This window comes from Elaeis guineensis, chromosome 12, assembly GCF_000442705.2.
Source record: "Elaeis guineensis isolate ETL-2024a chromosome 12, EG11, whole genome shotgun sequence".
Lineage (NCBI taxonomy): Eukaryota > Viridiplantae > Streptophyta > Magnoliopsida > Arecales > Arecaceae > Elaeis > Elaeis guineensis.
Genome location: NC_026004.2, coordinates 2,256,048 through 2,279,051, shown reverse-complemented (window position 1 = coordinate 2,279,051; position 23,004 = coordinate 2,256,048). Strand labels below are relative to the sequence as shown.

Below are 23,004 nucleotides of genomic sequence, written 5' to 3'. Positions count from 1 at the left end.
AGGTCTTAAGTATTAATGGTCTCTATACCTATATCTCGTAAACAGCTCAAAACTTGCGAATATTTTTTCATTGGACTATTTCACATGAAGATTGCAAATAGATAGTCACATTATGAAATTTGCAGCAAGGAACATAAAATAATTTATATTTTTATTTTGGGATTGGAAATAATTTTTAATAGACATTCCAATATTTGGAATTTGTAATCAAAAAATAATCGATAGTGCTTTAGATAAAGACATGAAATTATTTTTCTTTGGCACGGTGGTATTAGCTATGAAGGTTTTAAATATTTATGGTCTCTATATCTATATTTGATAAATGAAATTAGTGAGAGGATATCGACCCCATATATCAAAAGCATCGAGAGTATGATTGATCTGGGAGGGGTGAAGCTTTAACATGGGAGTGAAAATGAGTAATTTTTATTTTAACAATTTGATTATAAAAAATTTTATTTCTATGTCAATACTAAGAAATAGGAATATTTCAACCATCTAAAATTCAACCTTGATTTTTTTTTAATATTCAAATCCTTTTCAATTTTGAGTTTGGATTCAGCTATAAACCAGACACATTAAGAAATATGGCTATTTTAATTTTTATTCCAATCCATTTCAATTTTAATCCCAATCAAATATCAAAGGCACCCCAAATGGTGTTATCATGCAGAAAATTTATCTTTTTTGTTTACTATTTTGTCTATCAAATACAGTCTATCAGCTAGTTTTATGCATACTTGTGAAAGCTGGTGCATGTGTGCAGGTGTGTATTTGGTGATTTCTGAATTCGTAGCCGTTGGAAAGTTAGCTTCAATACATGTAATGTTTTTTCATGCATCTCTGATTTCATGCGCTTCGTCGCCTTAAATTCATGGATGCTAGCAATTTTTCTAGATCGAGATTATCATGTCAAAGGATCATCCTTAAGAGATTGAGGTCTTCTCCTCCTCCTCCCTCTGTGCTGCTTCACCTCCACTCTTCTCAAATTTCATTCTCCGACCGTAACCCCTTGACCTAAACAAACCCTAATCCCCTCATAACCCCTACCTTCACAATATACAGCGCTAGATCGAGAAAGACCTCTTCTAGAATGCCAAATCTCCTCGCAAAACCCTAGTTCGATTGGGACCTCGCTCCGCAGAACGCTGCAGTAGGGGCAGCAGATAGGCGCGATCTTTGCATAGCTGCATCTCCCTTACAATTTGGCGAGACATCCTATTGATTGAGTGAAGCTTGCAAATTTTACAAGTTGGTAGTTCTTCATTTGTTCCGGCGGCGTAGTTTCCGATGGACTGGAGTCGATGGTTCGAATCGTTTTCTTGATGTGTGGATGGTGGTAGAAGCGGAGGCGTTGCAATAGGAATCTCTCACTCTTGGGGAGATGGGTTGGTCTCATCCGGATATTTCTTTGGACGATCTCTTGGTCCTGATCAAAGGATTTGTGGATATACTAATTCTTGCGTCCGGGTATCAGTCTTCCGGTCTTCCTGCCTCCTGGGACGTGGAGAACATCAAGAAAGCCGTGAGATGGGGCATATTCTTCGAAGATGTGAGAACCCTCTTTCATTTCTTATGTAGTTAAGTTTAGCTGATATTGTTTGTCAGCTGTACTGATTTCAGAAAATTAACGTTTGACGTAATTCAATAGTGCCCCAGAACATAAGAAAGTAATGTTGAAGTTGGTTGGTTAATCTTTTGTGTTTTCCTTGGCAATTTTCAATGACCGCTTATCAGTTGATTTATATAATCCTGTCCTAAAATAGGATGGTGGCGTATTTTGTAGAAGTCAAGAGATCAGAGAGAAGAATTGATGGACATCCTACCTCTGATGAAAAAATTGAATTTTGTTTCTCATGATTTTAAGCCTGCTTACTCTTTAGTGATTTGTTGTTGAATAAGATAGACTGGGTTTGCCCTAAGCGATGTCGTTTTATTGAATTTAATCTAACCTAAAGTATCAGTATGTATCTGGTGATTTGAATTTGTTAATAACAAATGTATTATGCTATTGTATTTTGTGAATGCTGATTGGTTTTTAGATAATTGACTAGCTGGGTGACAAGGAATATCTTACTTTTCATTCCTTCTCTTGAAATGTATGTGTTGTACACAGGTACTCAAGCAACTTTTGATTGTTAATTTATCCTACTATTGTTTGTTGGCTTTGTAAAGAAGGAGAAGCGAAGATTTTGAGGCTCCTAACTCCTAAGTTGGAGTTGTTGGTCACTTGTGAGATTGTTTAATCAGTGATACTCCATCCTTCCATTCTTTATCTGTATCTTGCATGTCATGCTCACATTAACTTTATCTAGACTTGCTCAAGAAATTGAACTGCTTTGGTTTTTTTTTTTTACCAAGTTTACCTGTAATTTAATCAATGTGCTGTCTATCTTTGTGTCCTTATGTGCAATCATGCAAGATTGCTTCATAATTTAACTGCAATAACAAGTTAGTCCTGTATAATATAGGTGCTTAGACGTCTACAGGACTCTGTTGATTATGAGGATTCCATGAAGGAACTTGATGCAGCTTTACTTCATCTGACCTCCAGTCCAAATTTCCCTCAGGTTATAATGTTTTACCATGGGTAGTATGAAAACCAAGAATTTAAAGTATGCTTTTGGTTGTTTGTTATTAATTAGTGTCTATTGGTTGCTGGAATTGTTAGGGAAGATATAAAATGAGTCCATTTTCCTTGATTTTAAAATGCAGGGCCTTGTACATATTTCTTCTGCAACTCTTTCGAAGGGAAGAGACTTGATTTTAGAACATTTACTTCAAACTCACCCATTAGAAGCTGCACATATTACTTCTCTTTTGACGGCAACTGTTGAGCTGGATATTGACAACCTTACCAACACGGATAATGATGGACTAAATATGTATATGGACAGGCTGATGTTGCATTTGGAATCACATAATTTGATTTCCATACCGAAGGACATGTTCAAGAAATCTTTAGCTTCATCAGCAACAGCAGATTTGAAGATTTCTGATAGTGTTTGCAATACTGGATCTCCTAGAAAGTCTTACATCGGATCAGAGGAATGCAATTTTACCGATCATTCATACTTTCTCATCGAAGAACTCTTAAAGAGGCAAGCTTTGATTTCACGTGTATCTTCAGCTGAGAGAGGACTAGATACTCTTTTAAAGATTGTTGCAAGGGACAACATAGTTAGATCTCAAAAAAACGCATTGGAAGAGACACTGTCTGTTGATATGTCTTTGAAGTAAGCGAATTGTTTATTTAGATACTATGGGCATCTTACGTTCTACATTTTTCCACCTATTTTTGTTTTTTAATTGCTTGATTCCATGTGATACCATTTGGAGATTGTCGTAGTGATTTACCATGTCTGATCTACTGTATAGTTCCTTAAAACATGTATAGTAGAATTTTCCATACCACAAAAATCTTACCATTTATGACCTGACATGATTTGTGGTATATCTGAAAGCAATGGTCAATGAAACCAAATATCTTGAACAGTAACTGTTATAGCCCAAAACCCGTTTCAGCCCAGCAGAGATCAAAGCCCAAAACGAAAAAAAAAAAAAAACAGAAAACAGAGGAATTCAGAACCGGGAAGAAGACTCCCGATAGGAGTCTCCTTCTCCGGCTAAATCCGAGCAAGAATCGAACTCCTAAGACCCCTCGGAGTCCTAGGAGTTCCTATAAGAAGACCCCCTCTCTTTAGAATCGATCCATCGACTCTTTTCCCCTCTTTTTCTCTCCGATTTTCCCGAAGAAGAGCCGCGGGCACAGTTGGATTCTCGCCGTGTTTTCTCTCCGACGATGACCCAAGAGGCCGAGGTTCAGAGAAGGATTTTCGAGACCCTTAGAATTTCTAGTTTGGATTTTTTTTTGAGGTAAGTAGTGTTTACTTTTACTGAATTTATCTGGTATATTATGAATTAAATAAATTTATGCATGCTTGTGATTGAAATTATTTATTGAAATAATTGTTGAAAATTATTTATGATTAAAGTTAATTGTAGAAAATTATTTATGATTGAAGTTATTTGTTGAGCAATTATTATGATGATATATGATCTCAAAGAATGTTATAATTGATTTGAATCGAATATTAATTAATTTTATTATTCTTGAAAATAATATATGAATTGGAAGACAATATGAAATTGACAACCTGACTGTGTTGAGGATCCCGCCAATGGGGGCATATACGTTGGCAATTAACTGTCCTGAGGATTTATGTCGCCAGTGAGACCAGCGACATGTCGCCAGATAGACCAGCGACAAAACCGCCAGTTAGACCAGCGGTTCCAAAGGACTTGGCTGCCAGATGATTCGCAGCCCACCGCAAGCAGATACGCGGTATTATGACCCTGCCACAGGGATAATGTGGTCATAGTCATGGTTGGTAAGAAGAATTTAAGAAATTGATGAATTTAAGAAGAAAAGCATAATTAGAAATTATGATGATTTGATTTTTATATATGATTGATAGTATGAATATGATTTCATGAAATTACATATTGATTTGTTATGCATAGTATTATTTGCCTGATTATTCAGTTAAAGGTATACACTGCTTACTGGGCTATTTAGCTCATGATAAGTTTTATGTTTTTCTTACAGATCCAGAAAATTAGCATGATGCGGGATTTCGGTTGGGAGAGCGATTAGAGATGGAGTTAACTCATTGATTTAGGATTTTTCTCAGAATTGATTCAAGACCTTTAGTTTTGTTTTTAGTATTGACTTTGTCAGACAGTTACTTTCTTTTGAACACTTAGTTTTGATTTGTTATTTGAACCAAAGTTTGATTATTGAATAAAGAAAAATTTATTTAACTATTTGTGAAGATATCATGATGAGATGCCTTGCATGCTTATGGGAAAAGTATTCTATAAGTATGCGGCGGTTGCCATGACCCTCGATTCACAATCTCGGGTCGGGGGCGTGATAATTAATATGGTATCAGAGCATAAGTAGATAGATAGAAAAGGTAGAATAAAGTGAGCGAGTGATGGGTAGACATTAGGAAATTGAAAGGTTAGTTATGATGATTATGATTTGACCTGTCACAAGTTATAACCTTATTAAGGATAAATTATTATCTCAAATCTAACATAGGTCAATATGCCTCCACGACGAGCGAGGAATACTCAAGGAACGGTAGGAGGGACATCAAATCTACTTGGCGATAATACTCCCCAATTAAACAGCGGTACAACTCAGCAGGAGGGAATCCATGATCCTACCGGAAATACTCCGACAGTACAGGAGCCGAACATGACTCAACTAATGCAAACTCTGATTGGAGTAGTTCAAACACAGCAACAGTTACTTCAACAACAACATGCACAGCCACGTCAGCAATTTCCACCGATACCTGGACATGGAGAACATCCGATGCAGAGAAACAATATCGTCGAATTTAAGAAGCTAGCTCCTCCAGCCTTCAAAGGGACCATCGAGCCACTAGAAGCAGATAACTGGATTATGAAAATGGAGAAGGCCTTCGCCGTGCAAGAATGCCAAGATGAAGAGAAGATCCGCTATACAGCATATCTGTTACAAGGCGAGGCATACAACTGGTGGCGTATACTGGAACAAAAATATGAGCACGATGGGATACCACTCACTTGGGAGAGATTTCGAGATGAATTCTTTGACAAGTATTTTCTCCGAAGTGTCAGAATACAGAAAGAACAGGAGTTCATTCACCTGAGACAGGGTAACAGATCCGTTGCAGAATATGAAGCCAAATTCACAGAGTTAGCCAAATTTGTTCCGAGACTAGTTGAGATTGAGCAAGACAGAGTACACAAATTTGAAATGGGACTGAAGACAGAAATCAGGAGACAGGTTGTACCCTATGAGCTAACTACCTATGCCTCAGTTGTGAACAAAGCTCTAATAATTGAGAGAGAAGCTAATGAAGCTCATGCGGAGCGTGAACGGAATCAGAAGAAGAGAAATAGGTTTAGTGGAACTCAAGGACGAAACCAGAACAATAAGGTTCCAGCAAAGAAGCCAGCAACTGATAAGAATCGTGAGAATGAGGCAGCTAGATGTTCGAGATGCGGCCGAAGAGAGCATGAGACTTCTAATTGCCCATGGAATACTGGTTCGTGTTTTAGATGTGGTCAGAAAGAACACAAGATTGCAGATTGCCCCCAGATGGACGAAAATAGATCAATACAAGCAAAGGACGGAGGTCAAAGGCCGAAAACTCAAGGAAGAATCTATGCTCTCACACAACAGGATGCTCAGGCCTCCAATGCTGTGGTGACAGGTACCATTCCTGTATCTGGTATTCATGCTTTAGTTTTGTTTGATTCTGGTGCTACACACTCCTTTATATCCACTACTTTTATTAGACAGCATGATATAGGTTGTGAACCCATGAAAACCAAATTATATGTTGAGACACCAGTTGGTGGTATTTTGAGTACCGAAAGTGTGTGCAAGTCCTGTAGTATTAAGATAGGAGAAAGAGAATTACCAGTAGATTTGGTGGTCCTGGATATGCATGATTTCGATGTCATTCTAGGAATGGATTGGCTGGCTACCTATCATGCCTCTGTGGATTGTCATGGAAAGAGAGTGAACTTTCACATACCAGGAGAATTAACTTTTAGTTTTGATGGAAGTACAGGAACCACCCCTCCACGTATTATTTCACCTGAACAAGCTAGACAGATGATAAGAAAGGGATGTAGAGGTTACCTAGTATCAATAAAGAATAAAGAACATGATGAATTGAAGTTACAGGATATTCTTATCGTAAATGAATTTTCGGATGTATTCATTGATGATTTAGTCGGACTACCCCCAGATAGAGAACTTGAATTTACTATTGAGTTGGCACCTAATACCAATCCGATTTCTAAAGCTCCTTACAGAATGGCCCCTATGGAATTAAAGGAGTTAAAAGATCAATTACAAGATTTATTGGATAAAGGTTTTATAAGGCCTAGTGTATCTCCTTGGGGAGCTCCAGTCTTATTTGTGAAGAAGAAAGATGGTAGTATGAGACTCTGTATCGACTATAGAGAGTTGAATAAAAATACTATCAGAAATAAGTATCCTCTACCTCGAATTAATGATTTGTTTGATCAGCTGCAAGGTGCACAAGTCTTTTCTAAAATTGATCTTCGTTCAGGGTATCATCAGTTAAAAATTAAAATAGAGGACATACCAAAGACGGCATTTAGAACTCGTTATGGACATTATGAATTTTTAGTGATGCCTTTTGGATTAACCAATGCTCCAGCAGCCTTTATGGATTTAATGAACAGAATATTCAGATCTTATCTTGATAAATTTGTTGTCGTATTTATTGATGATATCTTGATATATTCTAGAAGTAAATTGGAGCATGCAAAACATTTACGGTGTGTACTACAAATATTGAGGAAAGAAAAACTTTATGCCAAATTTAAGAAGTGTGAATTTTGGTTGGACAAAATAGCCTTTTTAGGACACATCGTATCTAAGGATGGAATTTCTGTGGATCCAGCAAAAGTGGAAGCTGTGATGCAGTGGAACAGACCTACAAATATTTCTGAGATTCGAAGTTTTCTGGGAATGGCAGGATATTACAGACGATTTGTAGAAGGATTTTCTCGCATAGCTGCCCCTTTGACTCGTCTTACTCAAAAAGGGGTTAAATTCGAGTGGTCTGAAGATTGTGAACAGAGTTTCCAAGAATTAAAACAACGATTAGTGTCAGCCTCTATCCTTACTATACCAACAGGAGATGAAGGTTTTACAATATATAGTGATGCATCTAAAAAGGGACTCGGATGTGTATTGATGCAACATGGTAAGGTAGTAGCCTATGCCTCAAGACAATTGAAACCATATGAACAAAATTATCCGACACATGATTTGGAATTAGCTGCAGTGATTTTTGCCCTAAAAATTTGGAGACATCACTTATATGGTGCGCAGTGTGAAGTGTTTACAGATCATAAGAGTTTGAAGTATATCTTTACACAGAAAGAATTAAACATGAGACAGAGAAGGTGGTTAGAACTATTAAAGGATTATGATTTAACAATCCATTATCATCCGGGAAAAGCTAATGTTGTTGCTGATGCCCTTAGTAGGAAATCTGTGGGAAATTTGGCGATTTTAATCACACACCAAAGTCAATTGTTAAAGGATATAAGAAAATTGGAATTAGACATCCGAAAATATGACTCAACAGTACGGTTAGCCAATATGAGGGTTCAGCCAACACTCATTGAAAGAATTTCAGTTGCTCAGAATAATGATCCACAACTAATAAAAATAAGAAATTCAGTGGAAGCTAGTGTTCAATCTGAATTCAAGATACATGAAGACGGTTCGTTAAGGTTCGACAACAGGATTTGCGTACCCAATGATTCAGCACTCAAGCATGAAATACTTCAGGAAGCACACCAGACCGGTTATACAGTTCATCCGGGAGGTACCAAGATGTATAGAGACTTAAAAGAAATGTACTGGTGGAATGATATGAAGAGAGAGATCGCTCAATTTGTGGCTCAATGTTTGGTGTGTCAACAAGTTAAAGCTGAACATCAGAGACCTGCGGGACTACTTCAACCTCTTGATATTCCAGTTTGGAAGTGGGAACATATCACTATGGATTTTGTAACTGGACTACCGAAGACTCCCAGTAAAAATGATGCAGCCTGGGTGATTGTGGACCGATTGACAAAGTCTGCACACTTTCTTCCAATTAGAGTTGGATTTACCTTGGAAAGACTAGCAAAGCTGTATATGAAAGAAATTGTAAGGCTACATGAAATTCCAGTGACCATCGTATCGGATCGAGATACCAGATTTGTATCACAGTTTTGGAAGAGCTTACACAAGGCATTAGGAACAAAATTGAACTTCAGTACAGCTTTTCATCCACAGACTGATGGTCAGTCAGAGAGAACTATTCAGATCTTAGAAGATATGTTGAGAACCAGTATTTTGGATATGAAGAGTTCATGGGATGAGCATCTACCTTTGATTGAGTTCGCTTACAATAACAGTTATCAAGCTAGCATTGGTATGGCACCTTACGAAGCTTTATATGGTAGAAGATGTCGATCACCGATTCACTAGGATGATGTCGGTGAGCGAAGAATATTGGGTCCCGAACTTGTTCAACAAGCAGTCGAGAAGATTCAATTAATTAAAGATCGACTTCGGGCAGCACAAAGCAGAAAGAAAAGCTATGCAGACAACAGGAGACGAAAATTAGAATTTCAAGTCGGTGACCATGTGTTTCTCAAAGTATCTCCTTCAAAAGGAATCTCAAGATTTGGCATTCGTGGCAAATTGAATCCTAGATATGTGGGTCCGTTTGAGATTTTGGAAAGAATTGGTAAGGTGGCTTATCGACTTGCCTTACCCCCTTCACTTGCAGGAGTACATAATGTTTTTCATGTTTCTATGTTAAAGAAATATTTACCAGATCCAAGTCACATCGTGGAACTTGAACCAGTACAAGCCAGGAAGGATCTAACATATGAAGAATACCCGATACGGATCGTAGACCGTAAAGAACAGGTGCTGAGACGTCGCAACATTCCTTATGTCAAGGTACAGTGGAGTCGACATTCAGAAAGAGAAGCTACTTGGGAGCTAGAGGAAGAAATGAAGCAAAAATATCCCCAGCTCTTCGAGACTACAGATATGAAAAATTTCGAGGACGAAATTTCTTTTTAGGGGTGAAGAATGTTATAGCCCAAAACCCGTTTCAGCCCAGCAGATCAAAGCTCAAAACGAAAAAAAAAAAAAATAGAAAACAGAGGAATTCAGAACCGGGAAGAAGACTCCCGATAGGAGTCTCCTTCTCCGGCTAAATCCGAGCAAGAATCGAACTCCTAAGACCCCTCGGAGTCCTAGGAGTTCCTATAAGAAGACCCCCTCTCTTTAGAATCGATCCATCGACTCTTTTCCCCTCTTTTTCTCTCCGATTTTTCCGAAGAAGAGCCGCGGGCACAGTTGGGTTCTCGCCGTGTTTTCTCTCCGACGAGGTCCCAAGAGGTCGAGGTTCAGAGAAGGATTTTCGAGACCCTTAGAATTTTTAGTTTGGATTTTCTTTTGAGGTAAGTAGTGTTTACTTTTACTGAATTTATCTGGTATATTATGAATTAAATAAATTTATGCATGCTTGTGATTGAAATTATTTATTGAAATAATTGTTGGAAATTATTTATGATTAAAGTTAATTGTAGAAAATTATTTATGATTGAAGTTATTTGTTGAGCAATTATTATGATGATATATGATCTCAAAGAATGTTATAATTGATTTGACTCGAATATTAATTAATTTTATTATTCTTGAAAATAATATATGAATTGGAAGACAATATGAAATTGACAACCTGACTGTGTTGAGGATCCCGCCAATGGGGGCATATACGTTCGCAATTGACTGTCCTGAGGATTTATGTCGCCAGTGAGACCAGCGACATGTCGCTAGATAGACCAGCGACAAAACCGCCAGTTAGACCAGCGGTTCCAAAGGACTTGGCTGCCAGATGATTCGCAGCCCACCGCAAGCAGATACGCGGTATTATGACCCTGCCACAGGGATAATGTGGTCATAGTCATGGTTGGTAAGAAGAATTTAAGAAATTGATGAATTTAAGAAGAAAAGCATAATTAGAAATTATGATGATTTGATTTTTATATATGATTGATAGTATGAATATGATTTCATGAAATTACATATTGATTTGTTATGCATAGTATTATTTGCCTGATTATTCAGTTAAAGGTATACACTGCTTACTGGGCTATTTAGCTCATGATAAGTTTTATGTTTTTCTTACAGATCCAGAAAATTAGCATGATGCGGAATTTCGATTGGGAGAGCAATTAGAGATGGAGTTAACTCATTGATTTAGGATTTTTCTCAGAATTGATTCAAGACTTTTAGTTTTGTTTTTAGTATTGACTTTGTCAGACAGTTACTTTCTTTTGAACACTTAGTTTTGATTTGTTATTTGAACCAAGGTTTGATTATTGAATAAAGAAAAATTTATTTAACTATTTGTGAAGATATCACGATGAGATGCCTTGCATGCTTATGGGAAAAGTATTCTATAAGTATGCAGCGGTTGCCATGACCCTCGATTCACAATCTCGGGTCGGGGGCGTGACAGTAACCATGCTGTTGTCTTGGATCTTATGCTCTTTTTTTCTAGTGGCACCGGCCATCTGAAAGCATGCATGCTACCAAATGTTATTGACTCCAATCTTTTTAGAGAGAGAGAGAGAGAGAGAGAGAGAACAGGATAGGGTTTCTTCTCCCCACCCAGGTCATTGAAACTTGAACTGGTTTAGGTGGGACTTGAACCCACATCACTGGTAACAACTCCTAGCAACTTTACAAACTGAACCAGTTTATACATTGGACTCTAATCTTAGAGTTTTTTTTTTTTTTGTTGAATAAAGACTCCAATGTTAGAGTTATCTTGGATTTGGTGCATTTTATCCAAAAACTGACTCTATCCACTTTGTATTGCAGAAGAATGACTAAGTTAATTTAGTGAAAAAAGTGACTTTGTTTTGGACCTAATAGGAATCTAGGATGATATAAGAACATTTAGATAGATTTGGTTGCTTAAATGCCATTTACCTGTTTTATTAGTTATACTGGTCTAATTCTTAAAGGTTTTGACCAATACATGTCAGTCCATGTGTTCATTGTGATGTCATAGTGAAGGTGCATTTTGATATACATAACATTTTACATTATTGGATGAACTGCGATATCTCACATCTTGATCCATTATTATGTAAGGGTCTGCTTTTGTCTATTTGCTTTTCTTATGCCGTCCCCCCCCCCACCTTTTTTTTTTGGTTGGGGGGGGATTGTGGGGGGGGGTATAACATGCTGTTTTTCATTTGGGGATAATGTTTGTTACTACTGGATCAATTTCTCAAAAAATACTGATGAAAATAATTCGTATTTCTAAATACATGTATGTGATGTATATTATTCTTTCATTGGAAATTGATATCTGATAGGCATCTTCAGGCACCTTTTTTTCACACTTACATGATTATAGGTAGAACTTTTAGGCTGTTTTAACATGCTAGGCAGTACCATAGGGGGGCTGCAATGAAGTTTGGTTCTGATGGGAGCGGTCTTGTCTCAATGTTACTTATTTGTATTCACAGTTCTTTCTGGAAAAGAAATGGTATGTGATTTATTGTTTATAATTATCTCCTTGTAGCTTCACTGATTTCTATTGCCTATCGCACATAGTGCTATGTTTTATTGTAATAAAACTAAGGAAGAAAAAAGAGAACATGAAGTCCATTAGGATGTAGTGATGCATATATATATATATATATATATATATATATATATATATATATATATATATATATGTATGTATGTATGTATGTATGTATGTATGTATACGTATATATATGTATACATATATATATATGTATGTTTATATGTATGTATGTATATATAGACACACATGCAACCTTCTGCTCTATCTGTTTAGATTACTGCTATTCCCTTCCCACTCTGCTCCCTGCTTAGCTCCTTGGTCCTCTTTGGGAATCGGGGGTTGGTGCTGTACATGTTGAGTACATGGGTTTCAGTCAGGGCCCAAAGTACCGTTCAGCCAATCACCGCTTCCACATTGGACCAGTGTGCTGAGCGGTAAGTGGAGTGGGAGATAAGTCTTTAACATCTGTCTAATATTTTACATTATCTGTTTGTTTACTTGATTCAAAATAAAATTGATATCATTTTCAAATGTGCGGTACTAATATGTATTTTTGGTCCTTTGAATAAGGAGCACAGAAATGTTGAGTGAGTTTTCTTTGTGGGACCAGTGGAGATCAAGGTGTCTGTCATATCTACTGGACAAAAGAACTATTAGAATGCTCTCTGGTGCCAACTTGATTTTCAGTGCCTCTAAGGTTCAATGGATTCGGGTCTTTGAGCCACTCAAAGTTTCATTGGATGTTAAAAATGACAATCTTCTTGAAATTATGGTAATTCTTACTAGTACTCAGATTTTGTGATGTTCCTGGTTTCATTATTCGTCCGTGATTTTAGTTTTTTTTTTTTCCATTTTTGGCATACAACGGATAAAATACTTAAAGTTAATTGTTTATAAAGAAAGATATGAAAAATTGCTGATAATGTAAATGATTTATATTGATGAAACAATTTGTTGTCCTGAAGCAAATAAAAAAAAAGCTAACCTTTGGGACATAAATTAAGATATTCATATTTAACCTGCTGAGCTGACTTCTAATGATGTATTTTGATTTGCAATCACATACACTTAAATTAGATAATTGGTCATTATTATCATATATTTCAAGGTTCTGACTTATTCATGTTCATGGTACAACAGGAAATATCATTGTTAGGCTTTATCTCAAGCAGATGGAATTCTCTGATTGAATGCTTCATTTCGCAGACTTATAATTTCCTTCCCATATCTAAGCAGTACTCTGACCTTCAATACTTGCTTCAAGGAAATTCTCTGTGTGTACATTCTAAAAAGGAAGCTATGAACTCCAAGGTACTGAAGCAAATACTTAATTGAATTAGATCACTACTTCAGGCTGAGTTGAAGTTCCAAGAGGAAAGTGAAGTAATTTCTTCGATTGCTTCTGAATATGAAGTTCTTTTGGAAGCTGGTTGAATGCTATCAATTTGCTGAAAATCATTATACTGGTCAATTCATCCGTCCTTTCATATTCAGCTATTTTACTGCATGATTGTTCTAAACTTGTTTACTTGTTATTTAGTCGCTATAAAGTTGAGGAGAAGCTATAGTTGTTGAAAACTTTAGGAAATATCTTTCTCTCTCTTTTTTTTTTTTTGTAGCAGTTTATCTCAACCAATTGCTAGAACTTAAATTTAAGTCTAATGGATTTCGAGGACAATTTATCAATTAGTATTTGCGATTAAATAAGTCGATCTCCATTCAGCATACTGGAAGGTGTATATAGTTGCCAGCTTGGTTTATGCAGATGCATACTTTGATATAGAGGCGTTGTCGTTTGGCATGATTTTAGAGCTAGAAAAAGGTTTGGTTGCACAATTTGTTGAACATTGGTCCTACACATTTTGAAAAGCTTACTGGGTCATGTCAATACATTGCTCGATATTGATATGGTAATCTCATTGTTGCCATGTAGCTTTTGCACATTGACTTTTCCTATTTTTCCTAGGGTTTTCTGTTTTCCCAACTATTAGTAATTTTGCTTTAGATTTCATTGTTCTAGATATAGTCAAAAAACACCTGAAAAATTGAAGTTTTTATATGTTCCCAAACATTGGTATTCCAATTTTGTAACCTCAATTTTTGTAATTCTTTCTTTCTGTAATTTATTCTAAATTCAGTAAGCTTCGATCCAATTCATGGTTTACGGTCTACTAGTTGATGTACTGTCCAGTAACTGTAGGGTACCATGTCTCTGTCAAGACTGGTAGGATGCATGATACATATCTGAATCTTGGCTAGGTTGCTTGGGAAAAAGCTACTGGAACAAATGTTGAGAAAAAGCTACTGGAACAAATGGTTGAAAGATTTAATATGGTGGAGTCATCATTCCTTTTTCATCTCTAAAGCTGCACACTTTTTATGGAATAAGAAATGCTATTTGAGGGCCAAGATATCTAATCTCTAGTATAAAGTTTCTTATATGGTATAATATGCTTAATTATCCTTTTAAATAGAAATCATAGAGTTTTCTCTTCTTGTATATCACAACATCTGGAAAAGTTTTTTCCATGAGCCAATATTATGTAGATTGAAGGTCCTGATGTTCAACTTGCTTCATAAATGATCTGATGTAAATTTGTGCCTACATTTTATTCTTTTATTTTTTTCCTCTTGTTGTTGTTCACAATCCCCTTTTTTATTTTTTAATCACAGCCTCGCCTCAATTTTTGATGTGGAACAGGAAAGAGATATTCTTGAGTATGTGACACCATTATTAAGCAGTCAACCTCATAAATTATGGCTACTGCCTCCCGTCCTTGCAGCTGCAGCAATTCCTTCGTGGTAATTTTATCCTTGTTTGACAACTGCTATTGTTTAAAAAAAAGGTCAAATGTTGATTTCATGATTTTGTTGTATTATTTTTGAATCTGTTGCTCCATGTCTATTAGCAATAGCATGGTAAATGACTCATTTATAAGGGCAGCCAAGTCCACTCTAAAATTCACAAAGATATATATTGCTTACAACTAAACTACCTATTCTACCATTTACTTTGGTCTCAATTGTCGATTGCATGGCTCATGTTAACTTTATTGTGGGGATAAGATCGGTGGTCATTGGAAAGAGCATTTTCTGAAAAACAGAAGCCAGCAAGCAAGGAAATATTGTGCTATATTTTAGAATATTACAGAATGCCCTTGTTCCTGGCTGGTGGAAAGAATATTTTGAGTAAAAAACAGGAAGAGAAAGTACCATATGATTTTATTGTTTACGTATATTGAAAGCTTACTATGACCAGCAATTATGGGCAACTTGATCTGATTCATATCCAGGTTGTAAATTTCTGGAATAATCTTTATGCAGTCTTTCAAACTTTGCAGACTGCAGAGGCACCAAAACTATTTAAGCTGGAAATGATTATTATTTTGGCCAAGATTTGTGATCTTGGTACCAGACCCCTACAAGTATCATGTTGGTACAGTGTCGATATGCCCGGTAGAGGGTCGGTTTAATGTTCGGACACTTGGTACGCCTGTACTGAGTATTGTTTGGTATTGGTATTGTATGGTACATTGGTTCTGCAAACCTTAGTTTTAGTTAATAACAGATAACTCAATATTGTAAAACTGCTTTTGGAGAATCTTTTATATCAGTTTCTCAAGAAAAAGATTCTGTTATGTGATAGGGATTTGATAATTTCGAAGTGGTTTTTCAGGTCAATCTTGTTCAGGATTTACTTGAATGAAATAGAAAAGCAGTTTTCTGGAGCTTGTTCTCAGATCAGGTCTTGCCTTCTTATTATGTTAGAGCAATTCAATGTACATGATACGTCTGTAATACTGTGACTGTTCTAATCATTTAATCTTATTGTCTCCTGTAGATACTGTGGTTGCAATCAAGATGGAAAGGAGCATCGAGCCTGTAAGTTAATTACACAAAGAAACATGGATATTTAAAGATGACAAAAAAATTACTTTCAGAAAAAAAAAATCATTACTGAAATTTTTCTTCTTAAAAAATAGTTTATTTCTAGGCAGTCCTTTGATGACTTTTGGAGGCATGACATATGCTGGACAATGAACAAAATGTTTAATTGTTGCCCTCGTATATGCACCTGAATCTCTGACAATAATGTGATAGTGATTGGATTTTCTGCGAGTTTGGCAATTTCATTCTCAACATTTTTAATATTATTATTCTGTAACTTTATCTGCTTTACAGGACACTCAATTCTACTTAATCATTATGGCAAGCTTCTAGTTCTGATCTCTGCTATCTTTTGGTTTGGTGGAAAAACTGGCTCTCATCGGATGAGCACTAATTTTCTCATTTGATATACCTCGACTTATAAAGATTTGACGTCTACTTGTCCTGTTTTCTGTCTTCAACAACAATAAGAATTTGATAAGTTTTTAACATCGTGATACCTAGAAAAGTTGAAATGGCTTTAGAGTTCATTCGTCCTTCATGAGTGGGTGAGATTACCTATACTATAAAATATTAAACATCGCATAGATGTCTACATAACATCCTTACATCCACAAGGAAAAAAGGTAACTCTCCCAATTGCAAGGCCTTCTGATATCTCAAAAGCAACAAGTTCCAAATTTTCTTTAAAGCTAACCATTAGATTCCCAGGTAATATGCAGCTGACCATGGGTAGATGGAGCCAAAGTAGCTTGAATGTTGCTAATCTTCCTGGCTATTTTCCCCAGACATATACACTTGCTTTTACAAATTCTCCATAAAATCCAACAAATTGTTGGTGGTTGCTCTTAACATTATGTCTCTTTGCAGTACTGCCAATGGTTTTGAGGCAATATACAAGTCCATGAATTGACTGATATTTCTGGTGGGGTTTTTGGTTGGGGGGATGGTGTTGTGGCGAAGAGTCTTCTCATAATTCCTAAGGTCACAGACAACTATATTAGGTGGCCAATGTTTTTCAGATAGTTGGCACACTATAGAAAAAACCAGACCACTAGTGTCAACAAGATACTTGTGCAACAGGGTTGGAAGCACACAGAAACAAAAAAAGCAATGCATGGTCTGAGATTTATTTTTCCCGTTTAGGCAGCTGAAACCTGTTAAAAACAAGTAAAGAAACCTGCACTTTGTTGTTTTTTTTTTAAGGATCTTCTTCTTTCCAAAATGCCTATAATACTTTGTTAAATATCTTTTTCCACATATTTTACTCATTTCTGGGCCCCCTTCAGTCCCAATCCTTGGTTATCTTTTGCATTTATCCTGAAAATATCCCTACATCTCTTTGACCATGAACTAGTTCGAAGCTCGACATGAATAATGACCTCTGATGAAGAACTGGCTGTTATTTTTCTTGTTGCTGTAAAATGTTGCAAACTGCTGATTGGTGATGACATGTGAAACCCAAATACCACTCTTAGAAATACAGTCTTGTATTGCCATGAACTTGTACTAACATGGCAAATGCAATTTAGCGTTGAGATTCCCTTCCTCTGGTAAGTCGATGGTTAGTTATCTGTAGTCCAGATATTATTCGATCAAATGCATGCTGCACTTTTCGAAATCATACCTAACTTGTCAAACAACATCTGGATTTGTATACAGTGTTATTATGTATGTATAATACATTGTACTCAAAATGTATTTTAATGCATCTTCTGCTATGTTACAGGTGAAGTTGCTGAAAGGATTCGGTGTCTCTATGTCGTTCATATTCAAAATTCTCATCTGATGTCTGATGATTTTAATGCTCGATCCTAATCCATGGTTTAAGATTGGTAAGGTAAGGTTTTGCCTTTTTCTTCCTCGCATTCCATGATATCATGCCAAATATGTAATTCTTGAATAGCTATTTAACTGTATGGCTTATTAATTATTGTCCATCAATTATCCACTTCAGTCTAGTTAAGAGCTACTACAATTTGATCTGAGATGATTAAGGCCCTGTGTACCTATATTTTTGAAATGCTATGAAACGTTAACATTTGATTGGTAATTAAAATGGGAAAGTACTTTTAGTATCAGGAAATGAAAGTAAAGTACATCGCATAGTGCTTTCAATCGTCTCATTATTCTTGGTATCAAAAACTGCTATTATAAACTAATCTTAATTTAAAAATATTTTTGATATTTTAATCTAAATAACATAGTAATATAATGGAAGGAATATCAACAAATCTGGAACCAAAGGACTATATTATTATATATATTATTATTAAATTATAATTATGATAATATGATTATACTATATCATTATAATAAATATATGGACCTTTCTCAACTTGAGTTGTGCTCTATAGTTGCCCTAAAAAATGTTCTGAAATGTCTTGGAGGAGGAGGATGAGACTTTGCTTATCTTTATGTGATCACCTGACCAGGGGCAACTTTAACCACTAAATTGAGTAAGAAAAGCCTCAAATTTGCCACCAGTATCCTGTTTTAATTTCTTTTTTCCTCCTGTCTCGCCTTGTACATGTTTCTCTCTAATTATTTCTATCCTGGCTCATCTCTTGGGATGCTGATTTTTACTGATTGAGCAGTTGGAGCTGAATCAAAATCACATTAAATTTGGCAACCGGCATGCGGACATTAACTGCAAGATTTATAACAGTTGCATGGCGTTTGGAACTTCCATTCATTCGCATCATACATGCTTTTCTTCATTTTATGTATATTTGAGCTGTTGTCATGCTCTTGGAACAGCAAATTCTTTTCATGTGATAATTTACTTCAGATCAGGCATTTATGCCAATGAGTCGCAGGGGGCCTTACAGCCTTAATTCTGTTTTGTAACAGGTCATCTTGCAGGATGGCAATGGTTAATATGCTCGTCGTCTTGAGTATCATTCAATGCTTGAATCCCATGCTTCTGGACAGTTTTAAGAAGATGAATAAAAAAGAAAATCAAGAACCATATGGTTTATATGTCATCTGAAGGTCATTATGGGTGGCAAGCTCGTTAATCTTTTGTTGGTTGTGGCACGACCAAATTGGAGTTTAATTGTTGCATGTCCTGTTGGACCAGTTATGGTGACGATTGCCGAGATTCCTCTTAATCAGCAATCTAGCATCTTCAGGTAAGGCTTTCGTTCTTTTATTTTATTTTATTTTGGCATCTTTCGTTGTACCTGTTTCCCAGCAAATTTTCGGACTAGTACTGATACTTACTGAGACACATCTTCAATACGTGGCCTATGGCTGCATGTCATATGGATTAAGCTCAGAAAAGCACAAGCAGAATAAAATCCGAAAGTTTTTATTTTATTTTTTTCTGTAGGAGAACCCAAGTGCGAATTGATCTCCACTATAGTCATGAGCCTTAGAAAGGACAGGCAAAGCTAGCTCCACGTCATAAAGATGACTAGCAAGTTGGGCAATCACTCGATTGCAAAAATTTCCACATACAATCTACAACAGCATTATCTACACAACCGTACGTGGATATTTGACATGTGAGAGATTGACTTTATTCACTAAGCATATTAGCTTTATCACAAAAAAAAAAAAAAAGGGTTAATAATCTGTCAGCACCGGTCATTGCTTTCCAAGCTGATTCGATGAATGATGGTATGTTTTGTGTTCTTACGTTTTTGCAAGTCATTAATCATCGGGAAAGTCCATGGGTAGAATTGACGCAGAAGATATGCAATCTAACTCGTGATGCCCCGAAGATCATTTCATGCCATTCAAACCTAACAACTACTGTGGAGCCATGATTCGAACGGACCTTTCTCATATGCAGTAGGATTCTAGACTTCTAGTACCTCTTGAGCCACAACTAATGCTAGGGGTTCTGAGATAGAATTGAGGGGTTGGAGATAGAGGGAATGAATGATGGAAGCATGATCTCACAAGGCACTGAGATTGCCACCGAAAGATATGGTCTTGGCCGACGAGGATTCTCTGCAAAAGATACAAGCCATCAAACTTCGTAGGCCATACTTTCCAAAACGTAATCCATTTGCTTTACGACTCCTTTAACTAAAGTGAAAAGAATTCCGCTGCCTCATGCCCCCCTACTTTTGATGATGCTCTGACTAGAAAAGTTGACGGAGATAAGAGAAACGTACATAAGCAAAGAAACTGCTGGTCCTTTTATCAATTCTCTTTTAGCAAAAGAGGGAATTACACGTTCATCATTGTCAGCATGCCGGTAATGATGGTTATAATTATGTTATCTGTGGCTGCCTTATGGTAGCTATATAAACGAGCTTCTACCTGGACGGTTGTATGCATTGGAGGAGCGAGGCGAAGAATCCACCATGATAGTTTTGAGCATTGGAAGCAAGAAGATTCATGCGATGGGTTGGGCGAAGAGATTTGGGAGGAGAGAAGATGGGATATCTCCCGAGAACGCTCAAGGGAGTCTGGTGACGGAGTGGTGGAGGAGGTCAACATCTGTGAGGCAGATGGTATGGAAGCTCAGGTCTCGATGGAGGCATGCGATGAGATCTTCAAGGAGGAATGGGATGAGATTTGGTTACGATCCCAAGAGCTATTCTCAGAACTTTGATGATGGTTTCCTCCACGATTATCTCGCACCTTGTACCCTCAGCTAAGCTATATTCGCTGAGAAAATTTTTGGATGGGGTCGTCCTTTTTCTTTCTTTTTTTTATTATTTTAAGAAAAAGGTTCCCCTGCTTCTTGGATGTGGGTTTTCCTTTATATGTATATGTATATGCCTTATAATTAGGGATAATTGTTGGCCAGGTCATTTGTCACTTGGCAACAAGGATGTTATGTGACATTTTGACATTGCAAGTATGTTTGTGGTTCATTACAATTTCATCGTCGAGAGGGCTTCTGGGTTCCTCAGTTTTCAGTGGGGAAGGATAGGATAACTCGTTCCAAGCGGCTGATGCCTAAAACACGGAAGAGGGCATCTTTTTATTCTTGGAATTAGGAAATTGTTTGCTAATTATATTCTGTGACGAGCTCGTGTTACCAGGCCTTCTGTGCCAAGCTTACCGCAATTGTTCTCTTGTTTAGTGTCTAAGTGAACATGCTTGAGGAACCGGGACGTTAGGGGCTAACGCGAAAGGACGTCAATGTGGAGATGTTACACCTTATACAAAGTAATATTAAAAAAAAAAAAAAAAAAAAAAAAAAAAAACCTCAAGTACCCATGTAATGCTGATCCTCATCGCCCTTATGATGTTTCTTGGAGCATCGACATACATTATTTTTTTTTTTCTTTTGAGTAAAATAGTCCAAGCCACCTCACATTTGTTTGAAGGATCACGATTCTGTATGAACAAAAGAAGCTTAACAATTTTTCCATTATTCCACTTTCTTGTAATGCAAATGCACAATTAGCTGGTTCTCTAGTTTTGTCTTTTTTTCATCAACGCCACGTTTTCTAATAAAAATGCATTTGAATTACTTTAGCACTTGCTAATGGAGAGAAACAGGAATGAGTTAGATAAACTGTGAGCTTACCTAGCTGACTGGGGAACATAATTATTAATTTCTTCTCTTATATGATTATATAATCATCCATGTGTTCTCTTCATGCGTTAGACATTGCAAGCACTAGCATACGGCTTGGAGACTGGACAGCTTCCCATTCCCTTTGCTTCGCCGTCACTAAATTTACATTTCATGAAACCTACCACCTCAATTTTCATCTTAACAAAATGTAGAGGTGCAAATACAAAAATTAAGTATCCAATAAAAGAAAACATATTTATGTGAGAATATAACTACTAATTAATATATCCAGTGAAAGCATAGCATCTGTTTGTCCATTTCTAATGTTGGAACAATTATTTTTATTTTTAGGAATGACAATAGATCGAATTGGTCCATGCACATGCCCATCCTGCATATCAAAATTTCTCATTCATATCCATCTCATATTCACTGCAGGTCGGATTAGATCGGATCAAGTAGAAATATAAGTCGAATAAAATCTATTAGATCAAAAAAAATTAAAGCAGATTGAATTAGATCATATACATATACATAAAATAAAATCATTATAATTTTAAAATAAAAATATATATTAAAATTATATTAGATCAAATTTGAATCAGAACATATTATTATGCATATTCGATTTAAATTTATTATAAATATATTTTTATTTTAAAATTTATATTTATTTTAAATTTTAATTAGATCAAATAAATTTTATCTCATTCAGATGGAATTGAATATCGATGGATTGACCAAAGGTACTGTCTCTCGGAGTGATCATATTTTTCAGATAAATAGAATACAGCAAGAGGATTATCCAGCTTCAGCATTGGTAGTCATAGACTGCACTTTTCCCACTCAAGAAAAAGGAGACCCGTTAAGCAAGAATCGGAGATTAAAATATATTATCATTTAAAATTTGAAGTGGTACTGAATTGTCATCATGTTAGTACCATATAAAAAATATTTGGCATTCCGGAGAAGCCACCGCTGCTCACTTTTGTAGTGGAGGTCGTGGTGCGCATGTCCTGCAACAATTATGCAATTCACATGACCTTCCACTTTCCAACTTAGTTGATCCCAATGCAATTGAATTCTCTCTGACTTGAAACAGCTGTTAAATATGCAACGAATGCTATTGCTTACAAGCATTATCTGAGGAACGGAAGTCCACTAGAAAAACTTTTCATAAATATGATATACTAATTAATTTTTTTGAAAAAGTCTTTTTAATATTTTGTATTATGGAATCAGAAATTACTAAAAAGTTAATTCTGATTACTCATTCATCACCAAGAACAATGTTCAGGAGACATAAGATCAGAATCACAAAATAATTTTATCATAATATTTTTGATCTCATCTACTAAAAGAAAATGGAAAAAAGGTAGGAAGGTTGATCCTATCCAATCACTA

The 23,004-nt window shown here is 36.2% G+C and overlaps 1 protein-coding gene across 6 annotated transcripts; it reads left to right on the top strand.

Moving 5' to 3' along the window:
* The first annotated feature begins 682 nt into the window (after positions 1-682).
* On the top strand, positions 683-20,934 carry LOC105055758 (uncharacterized). 6 transcript variants are annotated; one of them, XR_012135783.1, is made up of 13 exons: positions 686-1,552; positions 2,472-2,570; positions 2,716-3,236; positions 12,091-12,179; positions 12,803-12,996; positions 13,365-13,535; positions 14,484-14,558; positions 14,926-15,026; positions 15,901-15,969; positions 16,066-16,106; positions 17,842-17,952; positions 18,966-19,246; positions 19,767-20,934. XR_012135783.1 is itself a non-coding variant. In XM_073246504.1 (12 exons), the coding sequence occupies exons 1-11, from the start codon at positions 1,385-1,387 to the stop codon at positions 17,928-17,930; spliced, it is 1,617 nt and encodes a 538-aa protein (XP_073102605.1). In that variant the 5' UTR covers positions 683-1,384; the 3' UTR covers positions 17,931-17,947; positions 18,966-19,433. The 6 variants fall into 6 exon arrangements, 5 of the variants coding, with proteins under 5 accessions (XP_073102605.1, XP_073102604.1, XP_073102608.1 ...); XM_073246504.1 differs by lacking the exon at positions 19,767-20,934 and having other exon boundaries at positions 683-1,552; positions 17,842-17,947; positions 18,966-19,433; XM_073246503.1 differs by lacking the exon at positions 19,767-20,934 and having other exon boundaries at positions 18,966-19,433.
* The last annotated feature ends 2,070 nt before the right edge of the window (positions 20,935-23,004 follow it).

Bases quoted from the DNA above. Each gene is read 5' to 3' on its own strand.
- LOC105055758 (XM_073246504.1), top strand. From the start codon at position 1,385: ATGGGTTGGTCTCATCCGGATATTTCTTTGGACGATCTCTTGGTCCTG. The intron at 13,536-14,483 runs GTACTGAAGCAA...AATCTTGGCTAG, and splicing joins AGGAAGCTATGAACTCCAAG to GTTGCTTGGGAAAAAGCTAC. The intron at 15,027-15,900 runs GTAATTTTATCC...GTGGTTTTTCAG, and splicing joins GCTGCAGCAATTCCTTCGTG to GTCAATCTTGTTCAGGATTT.